At 37.8% G+C, this 26,052-nt stretch overlaps 1 protein-coding gene across 2 annotated transcripts in view; it reads left to right on the forward strand.

Moving 5' to 3' along the window:
* The window catches only part of PUDP (pseudouridine 5'-phosphatase), a 78,003-nt gene that overhangs the window by 1,214 nt on the left and 50,737 nt on the right, over positions 1–26,052 (forward strand). Inside the window, exon 1 of one of the 2 annotated variants that reach the window (XM_030475596.1) lies at positions 300–379. The exons of the other annotated variant lie outside the window; for it this stretch is intronic. Coding sequence (XP_030331456.1) covers positions 307–379 — 73 coding nt within the window. The 5' untranslated portion in view covers positions 300–306. Of the gene's footprint in view, positions 1–299; positions 380–26,052 lie in introns of those variants that run through there. 2 annotated transcript variants of the gene reach the window in all.

The raw sequence follows: 26,052 nt of genomic DNA on the forward strand, positions 1-26,052 counted from the left end.
TCAGTTATCATGGTTTAAAAAAAAAATGGTTTTACTTACATTGTCACAAATCAAATAGTTTCAATAATTTTAGAGCCTTTGGCTTCAATTTGTTTCATTTGCACTCTCAATACACCATGCGAAACAGTGATTAAGTTATTTCTTTCATTTTCAGTTTCACCACTGGAGTCTCAAATAGCCTGGGGTTAGGTTTGCTGGGGATTGGTTGGTTGGTTCGTTTTTGTTTGTTTGTTTGTTGGGGTTTTTTTTTATTTGTTAATTTCATTTTTATTTAAAAGTTTCAGGGAAGTTTCTTTTTTTTTACTTATGTGCTACTGCTTTTTAGTGGAATTTGAAAGTTTGCTTCATAGAGAATACTCACCTGGACAGAACACTCTAGGTAAGCAATATGAATGTTTAGGCATTGAAGTGGGTGCATAAGATTCCTGCATCAGTTTTAAGTGAATCTGTTATGCGCAGGTATTGGCAGTATAGGTGCTCTAGCTTTGGACAATACTGTAGTAGCTAAAGACATCTTTCTCAGATGGTATCCTGTCTAAATTTAGAAATTGCCTGCTGCAGCATTCCAAACAAGCAAAACAATGTGAAGTTCTGAGTCATATTTAGTTCTCCAAACTCCAGGGGTTCATACAGTGAAGAAACATTAAAAGTACTCTGGATTATTAATTGTACCTCTTACTGGGAAAGTAATTATAAGTGATCCATAATTCTTGGACCTATGTTTGTCAGGATTGAAACACTCGAGGTATAAACCTACTCCTTCCTGTTATTAAATTTATCTGTTGTAAAGTACAGCTCCAGAGAAATACTTTGTCACCTTCTGGATTCCAATAAAATAGCAGACATAAATTTAGGCATTTTGTGTGCTTATATATAAAATATACTTACATGAAGTGTTTATGCACCCTGGTATAATTTATTTTTTTCCCTATCCATGAGACAAGGCATTCTTTGCCTGGTAAATATTTGTTGTGTTGTGTTATGCTACAGCATGGTTTTGATTTCTTCTATTTTAAAAAGTTGCATAGGAAGAGTACGTTGTATTTCAGTAATCTTTCAGCTGTGATGAAAGCTATAATTGTGTATAGAATTAAACTGAAAATACTCTTAAGTGTCTTATAGTACAGAGGCATAAAAGGGACACCACCTTGATGATTTTCATAACATACACTTCCGTTCAGTGGACTTATAGTACTTTCAGCCTCTAAATACTTTGAGTTTTGTCACAACTGTAACAATTTTTGATGAACCTGTTTGCTTCATGACAAATTGTGGCCCTTAGGAGGCAGAAACGCAGTTGGGAGATTGCTTGGACTTCCACAAGATTGCTGAATGTTTCAAGAAATTTGGAATAATTCTGGGGAAGGAACAAAATAAGGTGCACACAGGCTAGACACTTTCTGCCAAACCTGTCCGCTGTAAATCTTCTCAGTGAGACAAATGGATATATTGATGTAAAGCTATGTGAGAAATAATATCCTATTAATTTTTGCATTGAATTCTTAGTGTGTCACATAGTGTTAATCGAAGATGGTAAAATGAATTACATGCATATTTCTAGAAGCTATAGAAACTTGCTTAAATTACTTCTTTTGAAAGAGCGTGAACAAAATTGTTGGTATTGGATATCTAAAACTACACTTTTGTAGATTTTTAAAGTACCTCCGTAGCTGGTTGCATTTTTCAGAATCTGGAGCTTTAGATTTTGCAGTAATTTTCAGAGCAAAGTAGTGTGTGAGAATGTACATGACTGTTTTTGGAAATTGTCACCTAAGCCTTGTTGATTTTATAGAATGAATATGAATTGATCTGTAAGCAATTTAAAATTGAGCCTTAAATTGATCTGATGTAATGTGCCATGAACTTGCTTCCTATAGCTGACATACTTGCTTCTGATTAAGGAAGGTAGGATATCTTCTGATAGGAAGATCTCCAAAATACTCATGAATAATTCATAATTGTGAGTGTAAAATCCTTAAATGAGGTCTGAGGTGCTTAGAAGGTTTTTGACCTTGGAAACAATCCAAGTGGTACCCTATAGAATCTGCATCCATACACTTTAGCGGCTAACGCTAGGCTTTGTGAAAGTGTAACTGAGTCCGATCTTCTGTGACTTCATCTCCCTCATCTCTTTAACATAATTGAGACTGATTAAGTTGTCCTTGAGTCCCACCTTGATACATCAGCTTACCTTCAGTAGGAAAGTTCTTGCCAGTGGAAGTACTTCATCCCTTTTATTCAGAGTCCTTCTGTATCATTATTTAAAGAGTTATCTAACACCCTTTTTTCAGCATTTACAATCAATGCAGTTCACCCTTCTTCTGGGTTTTTATCCTTCTGGATTACCTTCTCTTTCCCTTTGAGCTGTTGGATGGAATTTTATTTTTTTGCCTGTTGTTCTAGTTGCAAGGAAATTAGAACATGAGAGAATAATGCTCTCATTTAGTAAGTAAAATTTGTGAACAGCACCTTTAGACAGCTTGTTATTTAGTAGGTAAAACTAATTGAAGGACTTGTTTTTGCGGTAAACTCCATCTGTAATAGAAAAAACAGCCTTAGTGCTAGTGTACTGCAGTTACATTCTGCTTTGTTATACATATGTAACAAGATTTAGTTGGCATAGTTTATAAGTGGTGCTCAGTTCACTGTGTAGTATAAACCAGAGGAAAACAAATAACTAAATTTGAATTTTTGGTGTACTGCGGTACTTTTTTTTTTTTTTTTTTTTAAACAACACTTTTGTAGTGTTAAATTTCTCCTTGCTTTTCTACAGCAAATTCTAACAATAAATGCTCAGAACTTGTACAGTAAATTGCTTTTTCCTAAAATGCTTTAGTCTTTTCCAACAGAAGACTACTGTTCTATGTAGTATAATTTAAACTATTAAACCTATTTATGTGTGCACTTATCCAACACACATAGTACAGGATTAGCTGGCTAAAATAAAAAGTCAGAAGCTAGAGACCTTTGATACCTAAATACTTTTATTGCAGCTGAACTGTTTAATATCTGATTCTGGCGTTTTAGCATATTGTAAAAACATACAAAACCAACACTGAAGATACAGAAGGAAAAAATTTATATTGAATTTGCACAAAATACACAACTAGAGTAATGCCCCCAAGGATCTATCTTCTCAAATACTCCATAGTTGAGAAGATTTATCCTCTCAACTACTCCAAAATACAACACAGGTTGTATTTTGAGCTACGACAAGTGGTAGGTTTGTTATGCCATTGTAGCCAATAGCAACCCCACCACCAGAACACAGATAGGATTGAATATTGCCTTTGTTCTATGCCTAAACTTATAGGGGGCTGAAAATATTTTAAATTAGAAATTATATTCTCTACAAGCTGCATGCATAATATTAACCTTTCCTAACTGACAAATGAATTTATGAAAGCTGCTGCAAAGATTCGATATTTCTTAGCATTGTGCTTAAAGCTGAACTAAAGCTAAATTAACGTGCAGAGAATATCCCACTTCAGTATAGAAAGTTTAGTCATGTATTTTGTTACGAGTGGTGACCATTTAATGTAAATTATTATCTTTGCCAACCCTTAGTGTTGTGAAACAGCATCTTTACGTAAGATAAGTCAACGCATTCAGGTAGATATAAAAGATGGTTTCTAAAGCAGATTAGTTTTGCAAGATACCTTTTCCATAACTCAAAGTCATGTTGGCCTGTACAGGCCGAGGTATGACCATTCGCAGGGGGGCAAGAAGTAGTTTAGGCAACTGGGATCAGAAGTTGCTGCTTTTGCAGCTGCTGTCTCCTCTGTGTGGAGGAGACTGCTGGATTCTTGTATGCCACTTCTAAGCAATTCCTGCATGGCTAGTCATACAGGTAATCTCTGGTCTATAATACAGAAGAAATTAACTTGCAGTTAAATTCATTGCACTGTTATGAGGTTCACAAGAGTTTTGGCATGTTTTCTTTCTCCCCAGTGTTACCTACCAATTGTCACAAGGTCAGAAGTCAAAAATGTACTCCTACTTTCATTTCGTTGCACGAGTTGCCTAGGAGATTGCTGGTACAAGAAAACTGGTAAGAGTTCCATGGTGGAGTTTGCTGATGTGCGTGCTGTCTTTTATTTTATAGTGTGAATGGGAGGTTAAAGCAGCTTCCTATTTCTTCTGCATCTGAGCAAATAGCACCAGTTCAACTAAACATCAGTCCTCTCTAGATTATCCTCCATTATGGTTTAAGTGCAGGAATTAATCTTTTTAGGCTATAAACTGGCAATCTTGTAAGCCTATTTTCTGCCTCTAGGTAGCGGAGGCTTACTTTCTTGCCATTCTCCATTTCCAGCTGATTTTGGGGAACAAAGAATGAAACAAAAATAATGTCTTGCCCCTGTGTTCTATGCTTGTATTTTGTTGCAAAAACAAAGAGATTAAGGATATTATTAGATTAAAATACTGCATAGATGCTTCATGAGCAAATTTTGGAGATAAGTAAAACAGTTCCTCATTGAGAATTAATTAACCATAAAGAGAGTAAATAAGATTTGTCATATACTTGAAAGCTCACATTTTCATTTAACAGCAAGAAAAATTTTGGCAAGAGCATAACAGACATTCTAACCTAGAGTCTAACTTCTGTTATTCCCATGGTTGATTTGCAGATTGTCCATCCACATGGTTGCCTTTTGTTTGTGGTTAGAATAATCCAGAATTGGATCTTAGTTATAGAATCATAGAATCATAGAATAGTAAGGGTTGGAAAGGACCTTAAGATCATCTAGTTCCAACCCCGCTGCCATGGGCAGGGACACCTCGTCCTAAACCATGTGGCCCAAGGCTCTGTCCAACCTGGCCTTGAACACCGCCAGGGATGGAGCATCCACAACCTCCCTGGGCAACCCATTCCAGTGCTTCACCACCCTCACTGTAAAGAACTTCTTCCTTATATCTAAGCTAAACTTCCCCTGTTTAAGTTTGAACCCATTACCCCTTGTCCTACCACTGCAGTCCCTAATGAAGAGTCCCTCCCCAGCATCCTTGTAGACCCCCTTCAGATGCTGGAAGGCTGCTGTGAGGTCTCCATGCAGCCTTCTCTTCTCCAGGCTGAACAGCCCCAACTCTCTCAGCCTGTCTTCATATGGGAGGTGCTCCAGCCCCCTTATCATCCTTGTGGCCCTCCTCTGGACTCGCTCCAACAGCTCCATGTCCTTTTTATGTTGAGGACACCAGAACTGTACGCAGTACTCCAAGTGAGGTCTCACGAGAGCAGAGTAGAGGTGCAGGATCACCTCCTTTGACCTGCTGGTCACGCTTCTTTTGATGCAGCCCAGGATGTGGTTGGCTTTCTGGGCTGCAAGCGCACACTGCCGGCTCATGTTAAGCTTCTCATCAACCAAGACCCCCAAGTCCTTTTCTGCAGGGCTGCTCTGAATCTCTTCTCTGCCCAACCTGTAGCAGTGCCTGGGATTGCCCTGACCCAGGTGTAGGACCTTACACTTGGCTTGGTTAAACTTCATAAGGTTGGCATCAGCCCAGCTCACGAGCATGTCAAGGTCCCTCTGGATGGCATCCCTTCCCTCCAGCATATCAACCGAACCACACAGCTTGGTGTCGTCAGCAAACTTGCTGAGGGCACACTCAATCCCACTGTCTGTTTTGCCGACAAAGATGTTGAACAGGACCGGTCCCAACACCGATCCCTGAGGGACACCACTCATTACAGGTTTCCAACTGGACATCGAGCCATTTACCACAACTCTGTGTGTGGCCATCGAGTCAGTTCTTTATCCACCGAGTGGTCCATCTATCAAATTGATGTCTCTCCAATTTAGAGACAAGGATGTCGTGTGGGACAGTGTCGAACGCTTTGCACAAGTCCAGGTAGATGATGTCAACTGCTCTGCCGCTGTCCATCAGTTCCATGGCTCCATCATAGACGGCCACCAAATTTGTCAGGCAGGATTTCCCCTTAGTGAAGCCATGTTGGCTGTCACCAGCCACCTCGTTGTTTTTCATGTGCCTTACCATGTTTTCCAGAAGAATCTGCTCCAAGATTTTGCCAGGCACAGAGGTGAGACTGACTGGTCTGTATTTCCCTGGGTCTTCCACCTTCCCCTTCTTGAAAATGGGGGTTATATTACCCTTTTTCCAGTCATCAGGAACTTCACCTGACTGCCACGATTTTTCAAATATGAAAATATTAGTTCAACATCTGTGGAACAGGGTTTTTTTCATTCTGTAATGGTTACCACATTTCAAAATGCCATGGGCAGCATTAGCAGTGATTTTTTTTTCTCCCTGGGGAGGTAACAGAGGAATGATCCCAAGCTGAAAGATCCCCGATTTGATTTTAATATTGTACATAGTTTACACACAAATGTAATGTATTTTTTGTGCTTATTTATTTATTGGTTGAACCAGACCCAAAGCGTTTGGTTTTAAAAGAAATAAAACAAAACAAAACTGCTAAATAAATTAATCCCAAGGGATTTAAAAAATTACCACTGTTAATAATGCGGCTTTTATTTTCTCACTGTTGCACACATTGAATTGTATAGAGGGCCTTTAGCAAGTGGAAAGGTTTGTTTTGAAGGTGCTAGGAGCCTAAAGGTTCCTTTCAATGATTTTAAAGATGCACAAAGCAGTTTGACTGTTTGTAAAAATTAGTCTCTTTCTGTGCCTAAATGCAGAACCTGTTTGTAGATGATAAGGTCTTATATTTGTTGGCTGCATACACTGTTTTATGTATAAAGTTCCAGTTATTTTGCTTTGAATGCAAAAATAAGGTGCCATAAATGGAGCAGAATTTCATACAAAGAAAAGTGCATAGAATTTTACCTTGTAATAACACTAATTTCCAGCTGCTGCATTCCAGTTTTCTTTTTGCTTAAGAAGAAAAACAACATTAACAACCCTGCATTTATTATGCTGCATACCAATGGTCGTTACATTGTATGCCATCTTGGGCCCAGCTGTGCAGCTCTTGTTCTGAGAAGTTGTAGTTCATTCATGTAGTTTTTTGTGAGTTAGCTAATTGAAGTCTTCAAGAGTGGAATTTTTAAGGACACCTTAATTTGTCTGGGTAGTACAGTTACCATCAAAATTCTGCTCTGTGTGTTCTGTTGTTGTATTTTCTCCAAGAGACAATCTTAATTTTGATACTGCCATTTATACTTCTAATGTTGGGGAGGAGGCATGTTAGGTTTTTTATTATTTTAACTTTTTTATTTATTTATTTGTAACTATTTTTTTTTTAATTTGTTTATGTCAAATTAATGGGCAACAGACCTTCATGGTGATGGTAATTTTCCCAATATGGTCATTGCTCTTTCAAAGACCAGGAACTGTGTTAAGTAACAACACAAAAGCCATTAAGCTAAATATCTTCTCCCTTCCAACATGGTATTTATTGCTTTTATTATGGAGAACTGATTTTCTTTTGCATGATGTAGAGACTGCTAGTGATTGTTGCTGCTTCTGTTACATGTTTCTGTACCTCTCTCTGTTGATTCTCATTTTTGTCACAAGACTACTGAGAAGTATTTAACCAAGATAATTTTTGTATCTTACAATAGTTCTGACAGAGACTCCTTGATTTATCCTTTTCCTTCCCCTTAGTAATAATGATAAAATACTACTACTACTACTACTATTGTCAGTGTTTTGACTCAAAGTTCATTGAGGTACTGCCAACCTTTATCAAGATTTTTCTTGGTACTTAGGAGAAAACCATCCTGCTTTATTTATCTCACTTTTTACTTCCTTTCCTTCAATAACCAGTGAGGAGTGCTTGTCTCTGTTTATTGTGGCTCTTTTTTTGATGTCTGACAATTATTCTTTTCTTACATATTTTTTTTCCTGAAGGACTGTACACTTCTTGACTTGCTGTCTCTATGCTTTCTGTTCTTGTGCAGGTTTTACTAATTTTTAATTCCTATTATAATAAATACCATTTTCCATAGTAGTTTGGCAATAAATCTGATGCTGTAATTTGAAAGAACTTGTAGATAAGTGGGCACTGCTCTTTGCCAAGTATGCTTTTGCTAGTGTTCTCTATAATAGATGTTTGGGTTTTTTTAAATGTGTTCTTGCTTTTCTTCCTCCTTTCCCTTTTGGGGTATATGAAGTATTTTTGTAAAAGTCATCAAATAAGTCTTACTTCTAGTAGACTTGAGTGTCTCTGGTGTAACAAGTTTATTCCTAGTTCTTGAAAGCTTTTCTTGAAACACTAGTTGTGTATCCTCACTCCATACGTTATTTTTTTTCCCTCTCTCTCTTAGTTTTCGCCTCTGTTGTGCCTGTATGTGGTTATTTTGGGCATGTACAGTTTGTCAGGATAACGCAAGACAACTGCAAGGAAAGCCCAGTTTATTATTTGTCAGCCCAGTCATTCTACCTAACATACGTAGGAATTTACTTACGATCTTTGTCATTGCATAGTATGTACGACATTTTACAGTGTCTCGTTCTCCCAGCTCATTAATACGCGTTCTCTGACCTGGTGTAATAGGTCCAGCAGCCTTTTGCTCTCCAAAGGATAGATCGATACGTGCTAGTCCTTTGCAGCAGCTCTGTGCTTGCGGGTGCTGAACTGAATGGGTTTGCTGCCAAGCAGCTCAGCCCTCTTGTTCGCTTCTGTGCACTGATTGTCTGCTGTGTGTAAATATTAATTCACTCAGGTTCTCTTCCCTATATACCGCAAATTGCCCACTCATGTTAGGAAATCTTTTTGAACATGATGTCTTTAAAATTACGTTCTGCTTCAATCGGTCCATTTGGGTGTGATGTGAACTGCCACAGAGTACGTATTCAAACTAATAGACCCTTATTTGATTATTTATTTGACCAGTCATGACAGGGAGTGTCTTTGTTGGATTGGGAAGTTTTGCGAGTTTGACACTGGTACTGTTCATTTAGGAACATCTCTGTAAGGAAGAGGAAGAAAGTTGCACTAATACTTGAAGAAGAATGGAATGAAAGATAATGTGTGTTTAATGAAATGAAAAGGGATTATAGAGTATCAGAACATCTAAAGTGGGATTTAAGGTGGAGCATGAGTACATGGAGACATAATTTCATCTGAATAAAATGTTCTATGTTAAGGATTTTTTTGTTTTGTTTTGTAATTTATGTACAGAAAGCTGCTATGACTTGTCTCTTCAGGGCAAAAGAGTAGACCCAGGCATGCCCGTAATGTGACATAACTTTGGCTAATGTCATCATTATGCTACAAGACCATTACTGCAAAAAACTACCCCATGAGAAATGGCTGATCTTTTTATGCTGGGACTCAATCCTCTCTATAGCATTATAATATTATTGGACTAGCAAAATGTTCTTTGCTTTGTGGCTCAGGGGAGGTGGAGCCACAAAAGAGCATATCACAATGCAATAAATTTCTAGTCTTTAAAAATTAAAAACAGTGTTTCATGGGGAACATATCTCAGGAAAATGAAAATATTTTGGCCACTAAGGTATTGTAGTATATCTAATTGCCTCTCCACTGCCTAATAACTTGTATTGTTATTATTGTTGTAGATCATATTTTTATGATATTTATCCTTCTCCCATTTTTAGTTAGGATTTCTTAATTTTCCATGAATGAAGACATCTAAGAACGAAGAGCAAGAGATAGTGTTCCTATTCTGGTTTTGTGTCTTCCAGAAGTTTAAACTTTTTATTTGGCACTTGTTTGCAAATTGCACAGTATTGTAAAATATAAGTTCTTAAAATGTTTGACTCACTGTTGGCTTTGCATGGTTTACTGTTTATCATGGTTTTGCCTTTTTCAAAAAGGAAGTGAACTATTCCACTTCCCTGTTTTGGAAATTGCCACAGAGAGCAGGCAATTAGCATGTGCACTTGGAAGCACTGTAGCATAACAAGATAAAATTGAAGCTCTAGGCTCTAAGGGTTAGATAAAAAAATAAAAATAAAAAAAATTAAAAATTTGCTTCCCCCTCAGGCAATAGTACAAGATGATTGAACAGTGTGTTAGCGTGGTTTTTCTCTCCTCGTTACCCTGGTTAATTGAGAAATGGCTATATATTCTTAGAAGTTTCTACTAAGGGGAAAAAGAAAAGCTATATTTTAAGATTTGTAGTAAAAGCATGGAAGTTATCCCCCTCTTCACCCTTTTCTAATACTGTAATTCAGTATAGAATAGATTCATGTTTTCATTTTCTTCCTTCTGCTACCATTGCAGCTTTCAAGGGAACTAAACCAAGTATTCCTGTTTGACCCAAAAGTTTCTATATTTGTATATAAAGAAAAGGAAGATGGAATACTACTCTTCCTCTGCGTACTCTTCGGTAAATATTTAGTTTACATTTCTCTTCATAATATATTGCATACTGAAATTGTGAGCTTCGGTTCTTTGCTTTATATTCTAATTGTATGTATGAGAAATTACGTTTAATTGGTGTTCTAACATTATTCCTAAGTAGATTTCAAAAGAGCTGCAATAAGAAAAATTCTGCTTGTACCCATTCATTCTTTCTAGGTTAGATCCTACCTACATACCTACATTTACCTTTCTTCTCTCCTGCTCTTTCTTTAAAATACTCTTCTTGTGGTGTGAGTTAAAAATAGGCTTGCTTTTGAAAACAAACAAACAACTCTCTGAGTGTAGGCCTGCTGAGATTTGATCCTTTTTTTGTAGAAATTGTTCTCACTGAAGTCCTGAAATCCTCACCTTACCTAAGTCTTCTTGACTTGGCAACTGATTTGATACTGCTTATCAGTACATCTTCCCCAAAACTTTATTCTGTCATGCCATTCTTTCTGTAGAGGTGAGCACAGCATGGAAATACATCTTTCACAAAGATTATATTTGTATTATGAGTGGTTACAAGGTGCCCAATACATAGGTATTGAATGGTATCAGAGATATAATAAGGTGTACCTTACAGATATCGCTCTTTCCTTGAATAGGAGTTGACACAGGTGTTCTACTGTGACTACAGTTCTGTTTAAATAACAGTACCTACTCCTTTCCTCCAAGCTCTGAATTGTTTTATTGATAACATAGGCCCAGAAGAATAAATTAAATATTCAGTGAAACAGTTTACAAAGACCAGTGATTACAGGTATTGTGTAACTGTACTCAGTGATAGTCTTAAGTTTGAAAAATATTACCCACTTGAATTGTCTATAATGGATACTTTGAGACAATTAATGGCTTCAGTATTAACAGTGTCGATACTTCCCATTTCCAGTTCAACACCTACGTAAGTTCCTTGGAGAGCCCATGGGAGGGAGTTAAATTCTAAATGTTCTATAATTAGGGCAGTGGGTACTGCCAGTAGAAATCTCTTTCTTGAAGAAAACAGCTCTAATTCTTGTATAATTTCATTTTATTTATTGGATTACCAGCAAAGTTTTAAAGCTCTAGAAAATACAAGTTCATAACTTATATGAAATGATGACAGGTCAACAGCCTTTTAGCAGTACCGCCATGAACTGTGTCAACCCAACACAAGGAAAAAGCCTCCAACCTTTTTGCTTATGACAAGCTCAGTGGCTAAAGCAGCCCTTTACATTTTAGAGCGTAGGCTGTAACCATGTTCAACAGTGTTCAGCTCTGTTTTCTTTGATTGTAACGTTTCATATGATTGGATCCGTACATTAATAGTTAGATTCGCTCTTCAGAAAACAGAAAAAACCAAAGGCATTTGAGCTTGTTGATGGAATACCATATTTGCATTTTTGGGCAAAATTTTCAATGTCTTTGAAAACTACTATCCAGAGGCTATTAGAAACATGCAGCCTATGGTACGTTTGCCTCTTTTCAGAAGAGAAAGGCCTTTGGTGACCAGCTGTTTTATTATTATTGCAACTTGTGTACCTTTTAATCATTTTTCCCTTACGTTTAGGAAACACATAACTTACCCTGTTAAACTGGATATGCAGCTTTAACGATATGCCTAGGATATGCTAGTCCTTCAAAGAGTTTCAAAACAAAATGGGTCAAAAGTTATAGCGTTAGAACTTCATCTGTTTCTCTAAACGTCATTTAAGTTCCAGTGGCGCAGTTCAGTGTATTCAGCAAATGAAGCAGATGCTTTTTATTTTGCTGATTGTAAGCTTGAGTTTAGATCAAGCAAAAGGAAATTATCAGGATGGGGTCAGGGAAGCTAGTTATTGAAGAGTGTCTCTTACAAATGCAATTTTTTCATAGGTATTTCATATTCAGGTGTAAGTAACTTCTGTTTCATTCTGCTTCATTTTACATTTTGTGTGTTGGATCTGTTTGGATAATGCTAAATACAGCTGTTCATAATTGTTTTCATAGTTACCATATATAGTTGCATAAGTGATGCTTATAGTAATTGTTTCTAGCTGTTATTTTTGCCACACCTTATTACGTGTTAATCAGAGAGACTAATTTTTTTCCTAATTTCCTTAAACTTCTCACCTCTTTCTAACTGTGAAGCCACCTGCAGTGCACTTTCAAAAACAGTTTTCACATTTACAAGCAGAATGTTAGCAAGTTGTTGCTATGAAACAAAGAAATTACTTTTTTTAATCTGATTTCAGTTTAGTTACTGTAGAATTGGAAATGCGTACTTTATCTAATGCATATATTCAAAAACTGTGAGCTTCATTGTCTCTTGCTTGTACCTTAATTGATTTCAGTAGATTTGTACCTAATTCTGAGTAGAGACAGAAAGGCTACTAGATTTTTATTGTTTTCTTTTCTTTATTTTTTTGATGGAGGGAAAGAATTATAGAATCAACAAGGTTGGAAAAGATAATTAAGTCCAACCTTTATCCCAGGACTGGCAAGTCCACCACTAAACCGTGTCACTAAGGGCCTCATCTACATGTTTTTTGAACACTTCCAGGGACGGTGATTCCACCACTTCCCTGGAAAGCCTCTTCCAATGCTTGACCACCCTTTCAGTGAAGAAATCTTTCCTAAGATCCAGTCTAAACCTTGCCTGGCACAGCTTGAGGCTGTTACCTCTTGCCCTATTACTGTCTACTAGGGAAAAGAGACCAGCCACCACTTCGCTCCATCCTCCTTTCAGGCAGAGAGTGATAAGGTCCCACTGTTCTCCAGTGGGCACCTTCTGTTCTCCAGACTAAACAACTCCACTTCCCTCAGCCCTTCCTCATAAGACATGTGCTCCAGGCCCTCCACCAGCTTCGCTGCCCTTCTCTGAACCTGCTCCAGCAACTCAGTATCTCTCTTGTAGTGAGGGGCCCAGACAGTATTTGAGGTGTGGCCTCACTGGTGCCAAGTACAGAGGGATTATTACTTTGCTAGTCCTGCTGGCCACACTATTTCTAATACAGAAACAAAGCAAAAAATCTTCTCTTATCTGCTTATTGAGCATATACTTTACCAGCCCATCCTTTGCAAACACTGTTGTGGCAGGATTAAGGACATTCCAGGAAACTCCTGTGTCAAGCTTATTAAATTCCATCTGCGGGAGAGTGAAGCTGCTTCTGTCTCAAGACGTAAACTTTGACCTTGGCTTGCAGAACTGAGGTAGAACAGAAGAAAGATTGAGTGAAAGTAGAATGACTCCTAGTTTGGTTCACAATATGTGTTTTTATTTTCAGCACATTAATTATATGGAAGAATGAAAAGATGGACTACATTTTCTTGCAGTCTTTGAGTCTCTGAACACTTACTTTTCATTTCAGTTAGTAGGTTACACAGCGGTGTTTCTTGTAACTCTAAGCTGTCACACTCAAAACAGAGTCATAACATAACATTTCCATTATGCCCAGAACCACTCTCTAGCAAAATAAGATTCAGCCTCTCTCCTTTGAGATAGTTCAAAGTATGACCTTATTAGCTACTGTCAGAGAGTCTTCTTCCAGCTTTCTATTTCTCCTGTAGTCCTCATGTGAATTGGGTTCACTGACATGTTAGTGAGACTCTCTGTCTGAACCTTTTTTGTAATCACTGTATTCTTCCGGAATTGTAGTGTGGGTAAGTTTTATGTCTTTTTATAAAACATCCTTGTTACTGTTTTGTGATTTTTCCACATTTTAAACAAGAGATAGTTATAGTTTAGGTTAAGTGGATTTTGATGTTTGAAGACCTTAACGCTAGTTTAGAATTGTCATAATGTGCTAAAATAATACTAGGTGAGTTTGATCCAAGCACATGACATGAGGCGAATCTGTTCTCAGTCACCTCCTCTCTGCCAGGAAATCCCACTCTTAGAAAAGCTTTAAAAGCTAAAATATTTCACTTGAAGATTGGGACTGGGTCCAGTACATCCACCTCTAGGTACTTGATGTGTGCCAAATTTTTAAGTGTACGCTTTAGCACTTCTAAAATAAAATAATTTTTGTGTGCAGCGAAGAGATTGATGCTTTTTTGTCCAGAGGGAGGTCCCAGGGGTGGTTTCAAACTGAAGTGATTTGAAACGCTTTCACAGGTATTTTGCATCAAATGTTTAATTTTGAAGTGTCTCCTCTCCACGTCCTACAGGAACCATAGTTGATGCTTCATATTTGCGCTTGTTTTTCAGGCTTCCTAATCAGTCTGCATCTGCTGCATTAAGTAGAGACTTTGTATGACGGGAGTTAGAGTTCTTGGGCAGATCACACAACTTTGTACAACAATTTTTACAACAGAAACCTAACTCAAAATATGCTGATAAGATTTTCCAGTTAATAAAGGCTACCATAATCTTTTTAGCGTGATTGTATGTACTGTTATTACTAGGTAGACCACATATGCTGAAAGCCTAAAGATTTTCAGCAAAATTTCACTTATGTACTTGGAGGAAAAGTGTTCAGCAGCAGGACAGAAAATTAGTGTGTAAATACTCACTAATTAAATAAAAGGAATTATATTAGCGACTGTTATAGCATACTGAACTCTGTAAGTCACAGTTTATTATGGAATCTTAATGGAAAGGTCTAGTACTGATACAGTCTGACCACAGTTGAGTAGCAGACTGGCTTAATTTTCTGGGAATAGGAAAAGTTTCTTTTGCCATATGAGGTAGTCTTCAGTGCACAGCATCTGCTGCTCAGGTGCTGGAGTGCAAATGGTGTTTCAGCTCAGAATCAGGAAAGTATTGTGCACTGGTGGTGCTTTAAGCAACCTGATCTAGTGAAAGATGTCCCTGCCTGTGGCAGCGGGGTTGGACTAGGTGATATTTAAAGGTCCTTTCCAACCCAAACCATTCTGTGATTTAGGTAACTATCAGTGGATTCAATGGTGCTTAGTTAAAAGCTTCCGTAGCCAAGTATAAGGTTTTATTTCACTGTGCCAATTATAAGCAAGGTGATTATAGTCTAAAATAAACTACAGTCTTCCAGTAGTTCTGTGCTTCTCCCATGGTGTTAGGAAACAAAAAGAGCTCATGTACGCTCAGTTGTGATAGTCCACTAGCTTCAAGTGGTCCTACTCCTCTGAGCTGCAGGCTGTTTGACCTATGAGTTGGTTAGGACCTACTTCCAGCCTATGAGTCTGGAGGTAGGACAGCTGTCACTGTCACCATGTGAGGTTTTTCAGTGCTATGTGAGAACAGCCCTCCACTCTGATCCTCAGCCCTATGTGGGAGGTGAGGGCTGAGGTCATGCAACTTCAGAGAAGCCTGTGGCTTGCCTGCATAGAAGTCCACATTTTTGTGGTGTCAGAAGTCCCTTAAATTGATATCTATACCATGATTTTGGGGTTTCATCTACAGTTTTCAAACAAACAGTGATTGCAGCTCATAAAACATGATTTTCTTTTTGCTGTATCACATTTGCCTCATGAATCTCAAAAGTCTGATTTATTTTTTTTTTTTTTTTATATTTTAGGTTCTAGTTAGGATTAGGTGTTCTTGGTATACAGCTATTAAAGAAACACTGTGATTAGGTCTTGGAGTATTTCTGACGTTTTCCTCTCGATGTAGATGGCCAGCAATGATGAAATGTCATCTTGGAAAACCAAGCGCGTCAGTGATGTTTGATTTTCTCCTCTTAGTGTTAGCACCACATAGAAATAACTCCATCAGTAGATTTACTTCAAAAATTTTAGGCACTCTTGAGTGGGTGGAAGAGATTAGCTTTGTTAATCTGTAGTTCTTTACTCTTCCTTTGTGTTAGTATGTTTGACATATTGCTGCAATTAAGTTTAGAACATTGTCTAAGGCCACACTGGAAAAATAATGTTTTTCTTTTCTATTAAAGTCACTCTATCTTTTGTACTGTTTCCACTGTTCAGGAAACTGGCTATTTGGACAGTATTACAGAAAGTGATTTAGAAACATGTAACACTGAAAGTCAAACAACTTGAATTTGCAACTCACCTAAGTCTTTACATATATATAGAGAGTCTCCTTGGCATGCAAAAGCTTTCTGAGAATAAGGAAATTGATATGAGAACTGTGGTTTGCTGAAGAGTATTTTATCTTTGGTCTCATTTTGTTGTTTTTTGGGTTTTTTTGGGTTTTTTTTTTTTTTTTTTGGTTGGTTTTTTTTGGGGGGGAGGAGTAAAGTTTTCTGACTTTTTTTTCCTCTCTCTTGACTATTCTTTTTTCTACTGTTACTGCTTTAGGTTGTGGGTTAAACAGAACAGCTCTGGCATGTCTATTCAGGGAAGGTCATGTTTCTTAGAGCTCTTCCTGGAGAAAGTGTATCTTTGTATTGGGTTTGCATAGCCAGGTTTTTGTAGGAGGAGCTGCAGAGGTGGCTTCTGTGAGAAGCTGCTGGAAGCTTCCACCGCGTCTGATATCTGATAGAGCCAACACTAGCTGGCTCAAAGACAGGCCCACTACTGGCCAAGGCTGAGCCCATTGGGAATGGTGGTAGTGCCTCGGTCATAAGATATTTAAGAAGGGTGGAAAAAACCCTATGCACAACAGCAACTACAGCCAGAGAGGGGAGTGAGAATATGTGAGAACAGCCCTGCAGACACTCAGGTCAGTGCAGAAGGAGGAGAGGAGGTTCCTCAGCTGCTGGAGCAGATTCCTCTGGCCCGTGGTGCAGACCATGATGAGGCAGGATGTGCCCTGCAGCCCATGGAGGTCCACAGTGGAGCAGATATCCACCTGCAGCCCATGGAGGACCCCACGCCAGAGCAGGGGATGCCCAAAGGAGGCTGCCACCCTGAGGGAAACCCGTGCTGGAGCAAGCTCCTGGCAGGACCTGTGGCCCCGTGGAGAGAGGAGCCCATGCTGGAGCAAGTTTGCTGGCAGGAGCTGTGACCTGTGGGGGACTGGGACCTGTGTGACCTGTCCCATGGGGGACCCATGCTTTAGCAGTCTGTTCCTGAAGGCGTGCACCCCACGGGAGGGATGCAAGCTGAAGCAGTTCATGAAGAAATGCAGCCCTTGTGAAGGACTCATGCTGGAAAAGTTCGTGGATGACTGTCTCCTGTGGGAGAGACTCCATGCTGGAGCAGGGAAAGAGTATGAGGAGTCCCCCCTGTGAGGAGGAAGGAGTGGCAGAGACAATGTGGAATGAACTGACCATAACCCCCATTGCGCTGTGCTGCTGGCAGGGTGAGGTAGAGAATTTGGCAGTAGAGTTAAGCCTCGGAAGAAGGGAGGGGTGGGGGAAGGTGTTTTAAGATTTAGTGTTTATTTCTCACTATGCTACACTGATTTGATTGGTAGTAAATTAATTTCCCCAAGTTGAGTCTGTTTTGCCCATGATGGTAATTTGTGAATGATCTTTCCCTGCCCTTATTTTGACCTAGGAGCCTTTAGTTACATATTTTCTCCCCCATCCAGCTGAGGAGGGGAGTGATAGAGCAGCGTTAGTGGGCACCTGGCATTCAGCCAGGGTCAACCTACCACAAACTTAATTAAGAATATGTATTTGGTTATTCTTTAGCTGACTTGGATAACATAGTGACCCTTTTGGTTTCATCTACCTTGTGTAGTTCTTTCCAAGTGCCTTGAAACATTTCATTTCAAATCAACTTTTTAAGCCTTGTTTTGCATTCCTCAGGTCAGTGAACTGCTGCTGTGAGTTGTCAGCAATGTATCAAAAAAGAGAGATACTCCCTTGGTGAAGGGCAAACTTCTGAATGTGCTGTTAATTGCTCCTCTGGATGAGAACATTCCTTGTATAATGCTGTTGCCTTGTTACAGTAGCTCATATGCTAATGACAGTGTAACTGTTACCTGACTTGGGCCTTGCCATACACATATTAAGAAGCTATGTCTGTTAGCCTCAGTTTTCTGCCTGACTGGTGGGACTGGGTAGGCACCATATTTGCATGTCTCTGTTTTTAATGGTTAAGGGCCTGTGCGAATGCCTAACAAAGTGTGTCAGTCGGTTTCTATGAATCAACAGCTTTTCTATTTTTAAGCTAGTGAGATGCTGTTGCCTATTTGATATTTAATAAGTACAATTTTAGAATGTTTTGAATTAAGTCATATATATTTGAAAGATGGATTCCCTTATGCTCTGGAATTGAAATACGAACTTCTCTTTACTTTTTTGTGTGCTATTTTGTACTGGTGGTGGAGTATTTGTTCACAGCTCCATATCAGAAGGGTGTGTGCATGGTTTATTTGTGAACTGTTTCTTCTCTGTCACATTAAAAAGAAGGATAAGGTGCATATGTGAATACAAGATAACGTTAAGATATGCCTGCTATATTAATGTAAACTAAAATCCTTTTAAATTTGTTCAGAAGCTTCTTCCCTTCCCCATAGAAGTGAAATGTTTCTGTGCATATACAGTGAGAAATTGGCTTCCTCTAGCTGCCATTGAAGAATTCTCCCAGTAATATAAGCCCAGAGGGGAAAATAGGTGATACTCATTTGGGAACAGTTCTGTACAGCTGTTACTTTTGGAGCACCAGATTTACTTTCTTTTTAAGCCTGTTAGCAATAACTAGAATTCATGGCAGGAGGTCTCATATCAGAGAAGGGCAAACAGATTGACAGCACTTCAAGCGAGTTAGCCAGTGGCAGTGTGTTTCTCTGGACTTAGTAAAGTAATCATCGTGTAGCATATTCGTATATCTTGGAGGGTACTTACATTAATATTCTAGTACAACAGAAAAAATGAAATAGATTAGCAAAAATTGAAGCTCCATAACAGATTTCTACCTGTTCCCTACTAAAATGAATAATGGATCATTTCAGTGATTTTTTCTAAGTGCTAATCAAAAATATAATGATTTGCAAATCATTACTCAAATTTGAAGCAGTAATTTTAATTTTTAGCAATGATAGTTTTTTTTTTCGTTATCTTTGGAATTTATGGTTTATCAATCACATAAAATGGTTTACTGAATAACCTGCTCTTTATAACTAGGTTATGATTGGTGTTTGCTATTTATTTTAATAGAGGCTTTACCTTCATTTAACTTCCAGGTAACAATAAGATGAACTTAAGTGGTACTGTTTATGAGAGTAGATTAGTTGAAAGGTACAAGACATGAATACTGCAGCAGCATTTCTTTTGGTTTGGTGGAGCAGACTTCATTTAGGTTCAGTCTGCCTGGTTGCGTACATCAGCACCACATGCCTTGAAATTTAGGCATATCTCAAATATTTTGGTTGAGCATGCATAAAAGCAGTGGGTTTTTTTCCTCCTGTGACAGTGACTGAAGTGGGTGTCTTTATAAGGTGATAACTTTAGATTTAGGGGTTTTTTTTATAAGCAAGTTCATTTGGAAGAAATGGGGTGAATACTACAGCAAAGGATAGAACATTCCTGTTCCTTATCTCCTCAGGAGGTCTTCTTTGCTAAGGGGTTTGAACCCACCTCCCTTTAATGAGCCCTTAGGTTAACAGGCTCCAGGTTGATTTGTATTCATGGACTAGCACTCATTTGAGATTTATTCTTTTTATTCTTTCAAAGGCAGCGTTTTGCATTTAAAACACAATACTCTATACACAGTATATACATGTATATACATATAAATACATATTTGTGTGCTTTATATGTGTATATACAAGCATATAAATTATTTATATGTATGTATGTGTATATATATGTTTATAGAACAGTAGCATAAAAAAAAAATCTCATGGAATGTTAGAGAAGTAGACTCAGGCCCTTAGGGTAGATTGAAAGGCTGAGTCTCATTTGCTGCACTAGTGCTGTAACACTTGGGCTATTGTGCAGAAAGTGATTTTTGCTGCCTACCTTCCTCCTCGCCACTCTTGCTAAGCTGCTGTAAGTGATTTTGAGGTCAACTTTTAAACTGCCTTTTCTTTTTTCTTTACCCCCCTCCTCTTAGCCATAATAGGTGACCGTAATCATACATTTTTAAACTAGCTTTCACAGTGTGAAGGTGTGAATGGAAGGATGTTGGGAGGGAACTACAAGACTGACCTTTTGCCACAAATTGCTAGTTGTCTACTAAAGATTGTTTATTAAAAAAAATAATTTTCAAATTCTCTTTTCCTTTTTTCTGATTGTTTTTTTGACTCATGAGCCTTCAGCTCTAATTCTTCAGTTCTTCTGGGTGGTTTAAACTATTTTTTGCCATTTCAGACCTGTTCCAGTGACAGTCGTGTAGTTGGTAGTCTTTTGCATTACTTATCCTGGTTTTGTCTGTCTTGGCTATCAGGCTGTCTGGCTTGGATATCAGCTTGGCTGCCGATATCTTAAGGAGAAAGCCTCTGAAAGAAATGGTAAGGATAGAAAACGAATGCACCATGCTTTATTCAGTGGTATAGTCTATTGCTCCTTCAGTAACTGTTTTTTGTGACACTGTTGTATTTTTATGTTTCAGTAGTTTGTCATAATGTATTCTTTCTTCTTAAAATTTTTTTCTTTTTTTTTTTTTTTTTTTTGTATGGAGCTGTAATTGATAAACTGTGGATAGTAATACCTTTATTCTTTGGGTTGAGAGGATGTTCCTTGTTCCATTCTCAGTTTGCTTTTCAGAGGCCATTAGTTTCCCACTCTTCACTGCTTACCAAAATCACTAGCAGGATCTTGCAAATTTGTGAATAGTCATGTAGGTTTTATTTTGGCAGTGCTGTTTCCTAAACTCAGTAATAGTCCACATGTCACGTGGAATTGTGGTGAATGTGCCACTGTTTGATACTCATATCCTCAGTTATATGGATATTTCAAGAATTGGTTCATTTGTGTAATCAAACAAGCAAAGAGCGCGTACTGCCTATGGGGAGAGGGGTGGTAGAGTGGCAAGCTTGATAACAGATCTCTCTAGAGCACAGAGACTTACTGTGACACATCCATTCCCTGGCTCACATGCCAGCATTTGTTATACTTCTCAGTCTTACAGACTCGACACAACTGGTCAGTGGGCTGATCAGCCATGTCTTTTGTATGCTGGAGAGAGAGGGATGGGAACTGTGAGTTCATGATTTTGACCATGCTGAAGTAGGTGGGCATGAGGACCGTTGCCTGAGTTCTACATGTGATACACAAGACTTGACAAAGTTAGTCTTTCTGATGGGAAATCACTGTCACTATTTTAGTTTTGTCATTACCGTGTTTAAATCTTGTGTTCTTTAACACTGGTTGATATAATGGTAGAATAAACACACAAAGGCATGTGTTACATTTAAATCTGGAAAGGAGAGAAACGTAAATGTCATTACGTAATTCCATGAGTAGAGGAAGCATGCAGTACTTTCTGGAATGTTGATTGCCCCCACCATTTCAACATTTGTGTAGATTTGTTTGCAAGTTAACACTTTATACTGTGCTAAATGTCACTATTGAGTAGCAAAAAGCAAAGCAAAATTTCTAATTATAAAACAAATTCTGGTTTATAATTATATTTATCTCCTGTATCCCAAATGAGCATTTCAGTAATTTGTATGGCTTCTTACACTGTTGCATATCCTAAAGAGATTAAAGGAATACTATGAAAGACTGGTAGGAAAGCAAAATCATAGTCATCTGTGTGTTCAGTCAGTATTGATGGTGACAAACTCTAATGAGATTTTCTCAAATCTTGGGCTAAAATCTTGGTGAAAATTACTAAGTGTGTCTGAATTTGGCTAAATTGATTACTGAAGATGGTTCTCTTTTACATATGGACAGAAATCTGCCTTACAGATATGAACACAAGAAAGCTATTGCTTGAATTAAAATTCTTCCCTTTAACCATTTCTCTATCCTTATCAAAATAAAGGTGTCCAGGATCCGATTTTGACTTACTGGATTATATTCAATGTACACAATTACAATTCTGTTTAGATTCATAGCAGAAGGATAAATCAGAGGTGTACTTCATCTGGCATGCTTGATGCAAAGATGAGGTGCATTATTCAAAGAAGAACTCAGAACTAATGATTCAGATGAGCTATAGCTAAGATGAGCTTTCATGCCTACTAACCCCATCTTCTTGATTAACTATTTTAGAATTGCAATAGCATAATCCTAATAAATTCAGAATTTTAATAAATTCATAATTTTAATAAATTCAGGTCTCCTCAAAAAATCAACTTCCACATTCATGAATCATAATAGTCTGTTTTAAGAAGTCTTCATATGTAAGTAAGTGATTGATAAAGCTGAAGTTTAGGTACTACCTTGATGCTTGCTGTGCCCCCAACCTGGGTAGATCTGCACTTTAATTCTGACTCTGCAGTGATTTGAGCATATCATACACTCCAGTTGTACATTGTGATCTGATGCCAAGTGACCTGTAGGTTTTTCTGAATATGCATCAGCATATTTTTGTGCCAGATCACAAACTGAGTAATCCAGTGCCTCTGTCATTCTTGTCCCTTTATTTGTATTTATTGCGACTGGCTTTTGCACACTGTAAACAGCACTAGTGGAGTTGACTGTGCTTTTTATATAGAAGAAAGGTTGCTATAAAAATGACTAGAAAATGATATGTGGCTAGGGAATAAATATTACTCATTCCCAGTGAAATGTAGTGAGTGTATGGACAGTATGTTGTGCTGATAATATCCATGTAAAAGATATATCAAGGGCCAAGAGCTAAAAAGATGAAGAGTATTTTAAAAGGCAGAAGAGAATAAAGCTGAGGTTATACATTTACTGCAAATTGCAGGAGCTGAGAAGTCTTGCTCTTCCTTCCCTGTTAGAACAGGCCACTGCTGGGTGTGTGTCCTGTTGGGTTCTCAGCTTGTATTCCTGATGGGGGCTAGCAGCTGGGGCTGGATTCACTTGCTGAAATGTATGTATTTATTACCACTTAGGATGCTGTAGGGCATCCGGCTGCTTGTGCAGTAGGGTGTAATTCTTGCCCCAATTACTCTCTTCAATACCAGCTGTATGTGGATATCTTGGACATGCTAGGGTGTCTATACGAGTAGGTGCTTATAATTAAGTGCGTGAATTGAACTTCTAATTCCTCTTGCTTGTTTTCTTTCATTGGTGTGTTATCTTTATGTGCGTGCATTAGATTTAATTTCTTTTTGTATTTCAGATTTATAGTAGTTTGAAATTGTGATTTGTTGCTACAATTAAATTCTGATCAGTCAGTTGTGCTTTATTTCTTATTACAATGACAAAAAAGCCTACTTTGTATTTGTTAAGCACTTTTTTGAGATTCCTCTGTTTCAATGGGAATAAGAATTCTTGAATTTGTATCATTATTTAGTATTTATTTTCTGCTGTCTAATCATAAGGGGGATATACACATTTTCCTTTTTCTTCAATCAAGAGGAACATATGTCCGTATCAAGTATGTAGGAAGTGCAGCTTTTTCAGCAATAGTTGTCTCAGATTTCAGTTGGAGATTTTGAGGTCTGTGTGTGTTTGTGTATTATTCCTCCTCCCCCCCAGTTTTCAGTTTTTATCCATGTACTGTAGTGAAACATGTCTTTTCGAGCAAGTAAAATGTCCGTATCTAGGCTTTTGTCATCCAATCATGAGAATTAAAATACCTTTTTTTTTTTTTCTCAAGAGTTACAAATATGTAGCATCTTACAAGAGGTCATGAATCTTGACATAATCATAATTTTCATTGCAATCAAGTTCATGTCCGGAGTCCAAATGATATGACTTCAGGCAGAGTGAAAGTGATTGCTTTGAAAGAAAAGTTGGGTATTTTGTAGGCCAATTCTTTTAATGGATAATTCATAAGGAGAGGGAAGGAAAGGCGGCTTTCTGACATCCTGCTTGTTTAAGTATTTATGTCGCTTTAAACACTTGAGTAGTGTGTGAGACTAACATACGTTTGAATTAAATGTAGGCAGTGATCAGTTATGGTGTGTTGGCCAGTTTAGTTGGGTTTTGTTTGTTTGTTTTACATGGTGGTGGTTTGGGTTTTTTTGTCCTCACCACTGAGAAAGTAAGTTCTAACTCAGTATGAATAGGATAACAACTAACTTGTTCATGAGTGCTCTCCAGTTGGCTAATTGCAACATTGCAGATTATTCTTAGGTCTACAATCTGGACATGATTAAGCATTTTCTTAAGAAGGAAAGAAAACTTTGTTCACAAGTCTGGTATGTGGTATTTAAAATGCAGGAGGCTGTTAAATTGAGTATCTTTAGCTATACAGATGAGTCTTTCAAACAGATTAACATGAAATTATCATAGAGACCTATAGGAAAATTTTAATGTTCTACAATTATACTTTTTGATTCCATGTTTTATTTCTGCTTAGCTTGCTATGTATTGCTTAATAAAATGAAGATTAATTTTCAGTTTCAAATTTAAACCTAGAGTAAGAATCTTGTGTCCTTCACCTAGTGAGTCTGAAATACAGAAGAAAAATGAGTGTATCAGAAAAAAAGGAAGGGAGAACTGTGAAATTTTAAACACTGTAGTCTTAATTTGCCTTTTCAGCTCACAGAGTACCACCTGGCAGTATCAAGCAACTGGGGTATTTGTTTGTTTGTTTTTTTTCCTTCCTGGTGTTAGCTAGCTTAACACCTTTCAAAGCTCAGTTGCTTGTGGTTTTGCTGTGCTTACTCTTAACTCTTTTCAGTAAGTGTTGTTTAAGAAGCATTTGCAAGGAATAATAGAGATGCTATTACTTTTGCTTTCATTTTTAAGCTAAGAGGGTTTTGTGAAACATTTGCTATCCTGTTAAGCAGTCCAGACAAGTCCATTTGGTCCTTAGCTGATCTTTTGGCTCAATGTCCCTTCGAGGTACTGAAGGGAACATGGAGCGCTCTGGCAGGCAGCAGAGTGTGTTTTCTGCACTGCTGTGTGTTCACATGATGGTAGATGCGATGATGGAAAACAACCCCTATGTTTCCCATTTGATTTCACATCAGAATCATCTGCTGATTGCAGGACAAGCAGATTACTGTGGTTAAGCAGTAAGCATTTGTCAGACTGCAGGGAAGATCTTTGCACTATTGTAGTCATGGGCTCTGCTCTTCTTTCTTCAGCTGTCTTCATTGTATGTACGTTAAAGCTTAAAGTTTAAACTCTGTTGTATACCCTTTATGTATTCAGAAAGTGAGGCAGTGTCTGCATGAATAATTTCACTATTGTCCCTATAAAAAGTATTTTTATATGGTAAAGGACATGTTGATAAGTGAAATTGCTCTAAATAAATCTCATAAGAGCAACTACTTTCTTTCCTTGCTTCTGCCTTTCATTGCTAAAATGATAATAATAAACATACCTTTAGAGATACAGAAGGCAAAGACATTCATGAGAAATAAATTAAAGCATGGTTAACAGCAGTAGCTGATGTTTCAGAGGAGACTGCTTGAAAAGATAAACAGATAGGTAGAAAAGCCACGGTTTGAGATCTTTGATGAAATGAAGCCAAGAGTTGAAAGGAATTTTGTTCTCTATTTTAGTGTTAAATTAAACCTTATTGACCCTCTTTTTTGAAGACAGGAAAGATTGTTTGTTTGTGTTAAAAAAAAAAAAAAGTTTGAAAACTAAAATCACCTTCGACATAAAAGATGATAGTTTCACTGGCAAAATTCAGCCTGCATTTTTCTCTTGCCAGAAACCCCCTGGAAATACAAGTGGGTGTGTTCTGCTTGAGTAATCACATGTAAGTGCAGAGGTGCCAGCAGCACTATAATAATGACTGTAGTGTCTTTGAAGGTGCTCTGAAGCTTTCATTCAAAGATACTCTTGAATAATTAAATCTTCTTTTTTTTTTTTCTGATTTACATGAAAAAATGTAATGACATCTCCCAAGTACCACATTTCCTTCCCTTCTATTATTTCTCATGCAAAGAATATTTTAATTAAGACACTGCTGATAACCTGTATAGTAAAGAA

This window comes from Strigops habroptila, chromosome 2, assembly GCF_004027225.2.
Source record: "Strigops habroptila isolate Jane chromosome 2, bStrHab1.2.pri, whole genome shotgun sequence".
NCBI classification, from domain to species: Eukaryota; Metazoa; Chordata; class Aves; order Psittaciformes; family Psittacidae; genus Strigops; species Strigops habroptila.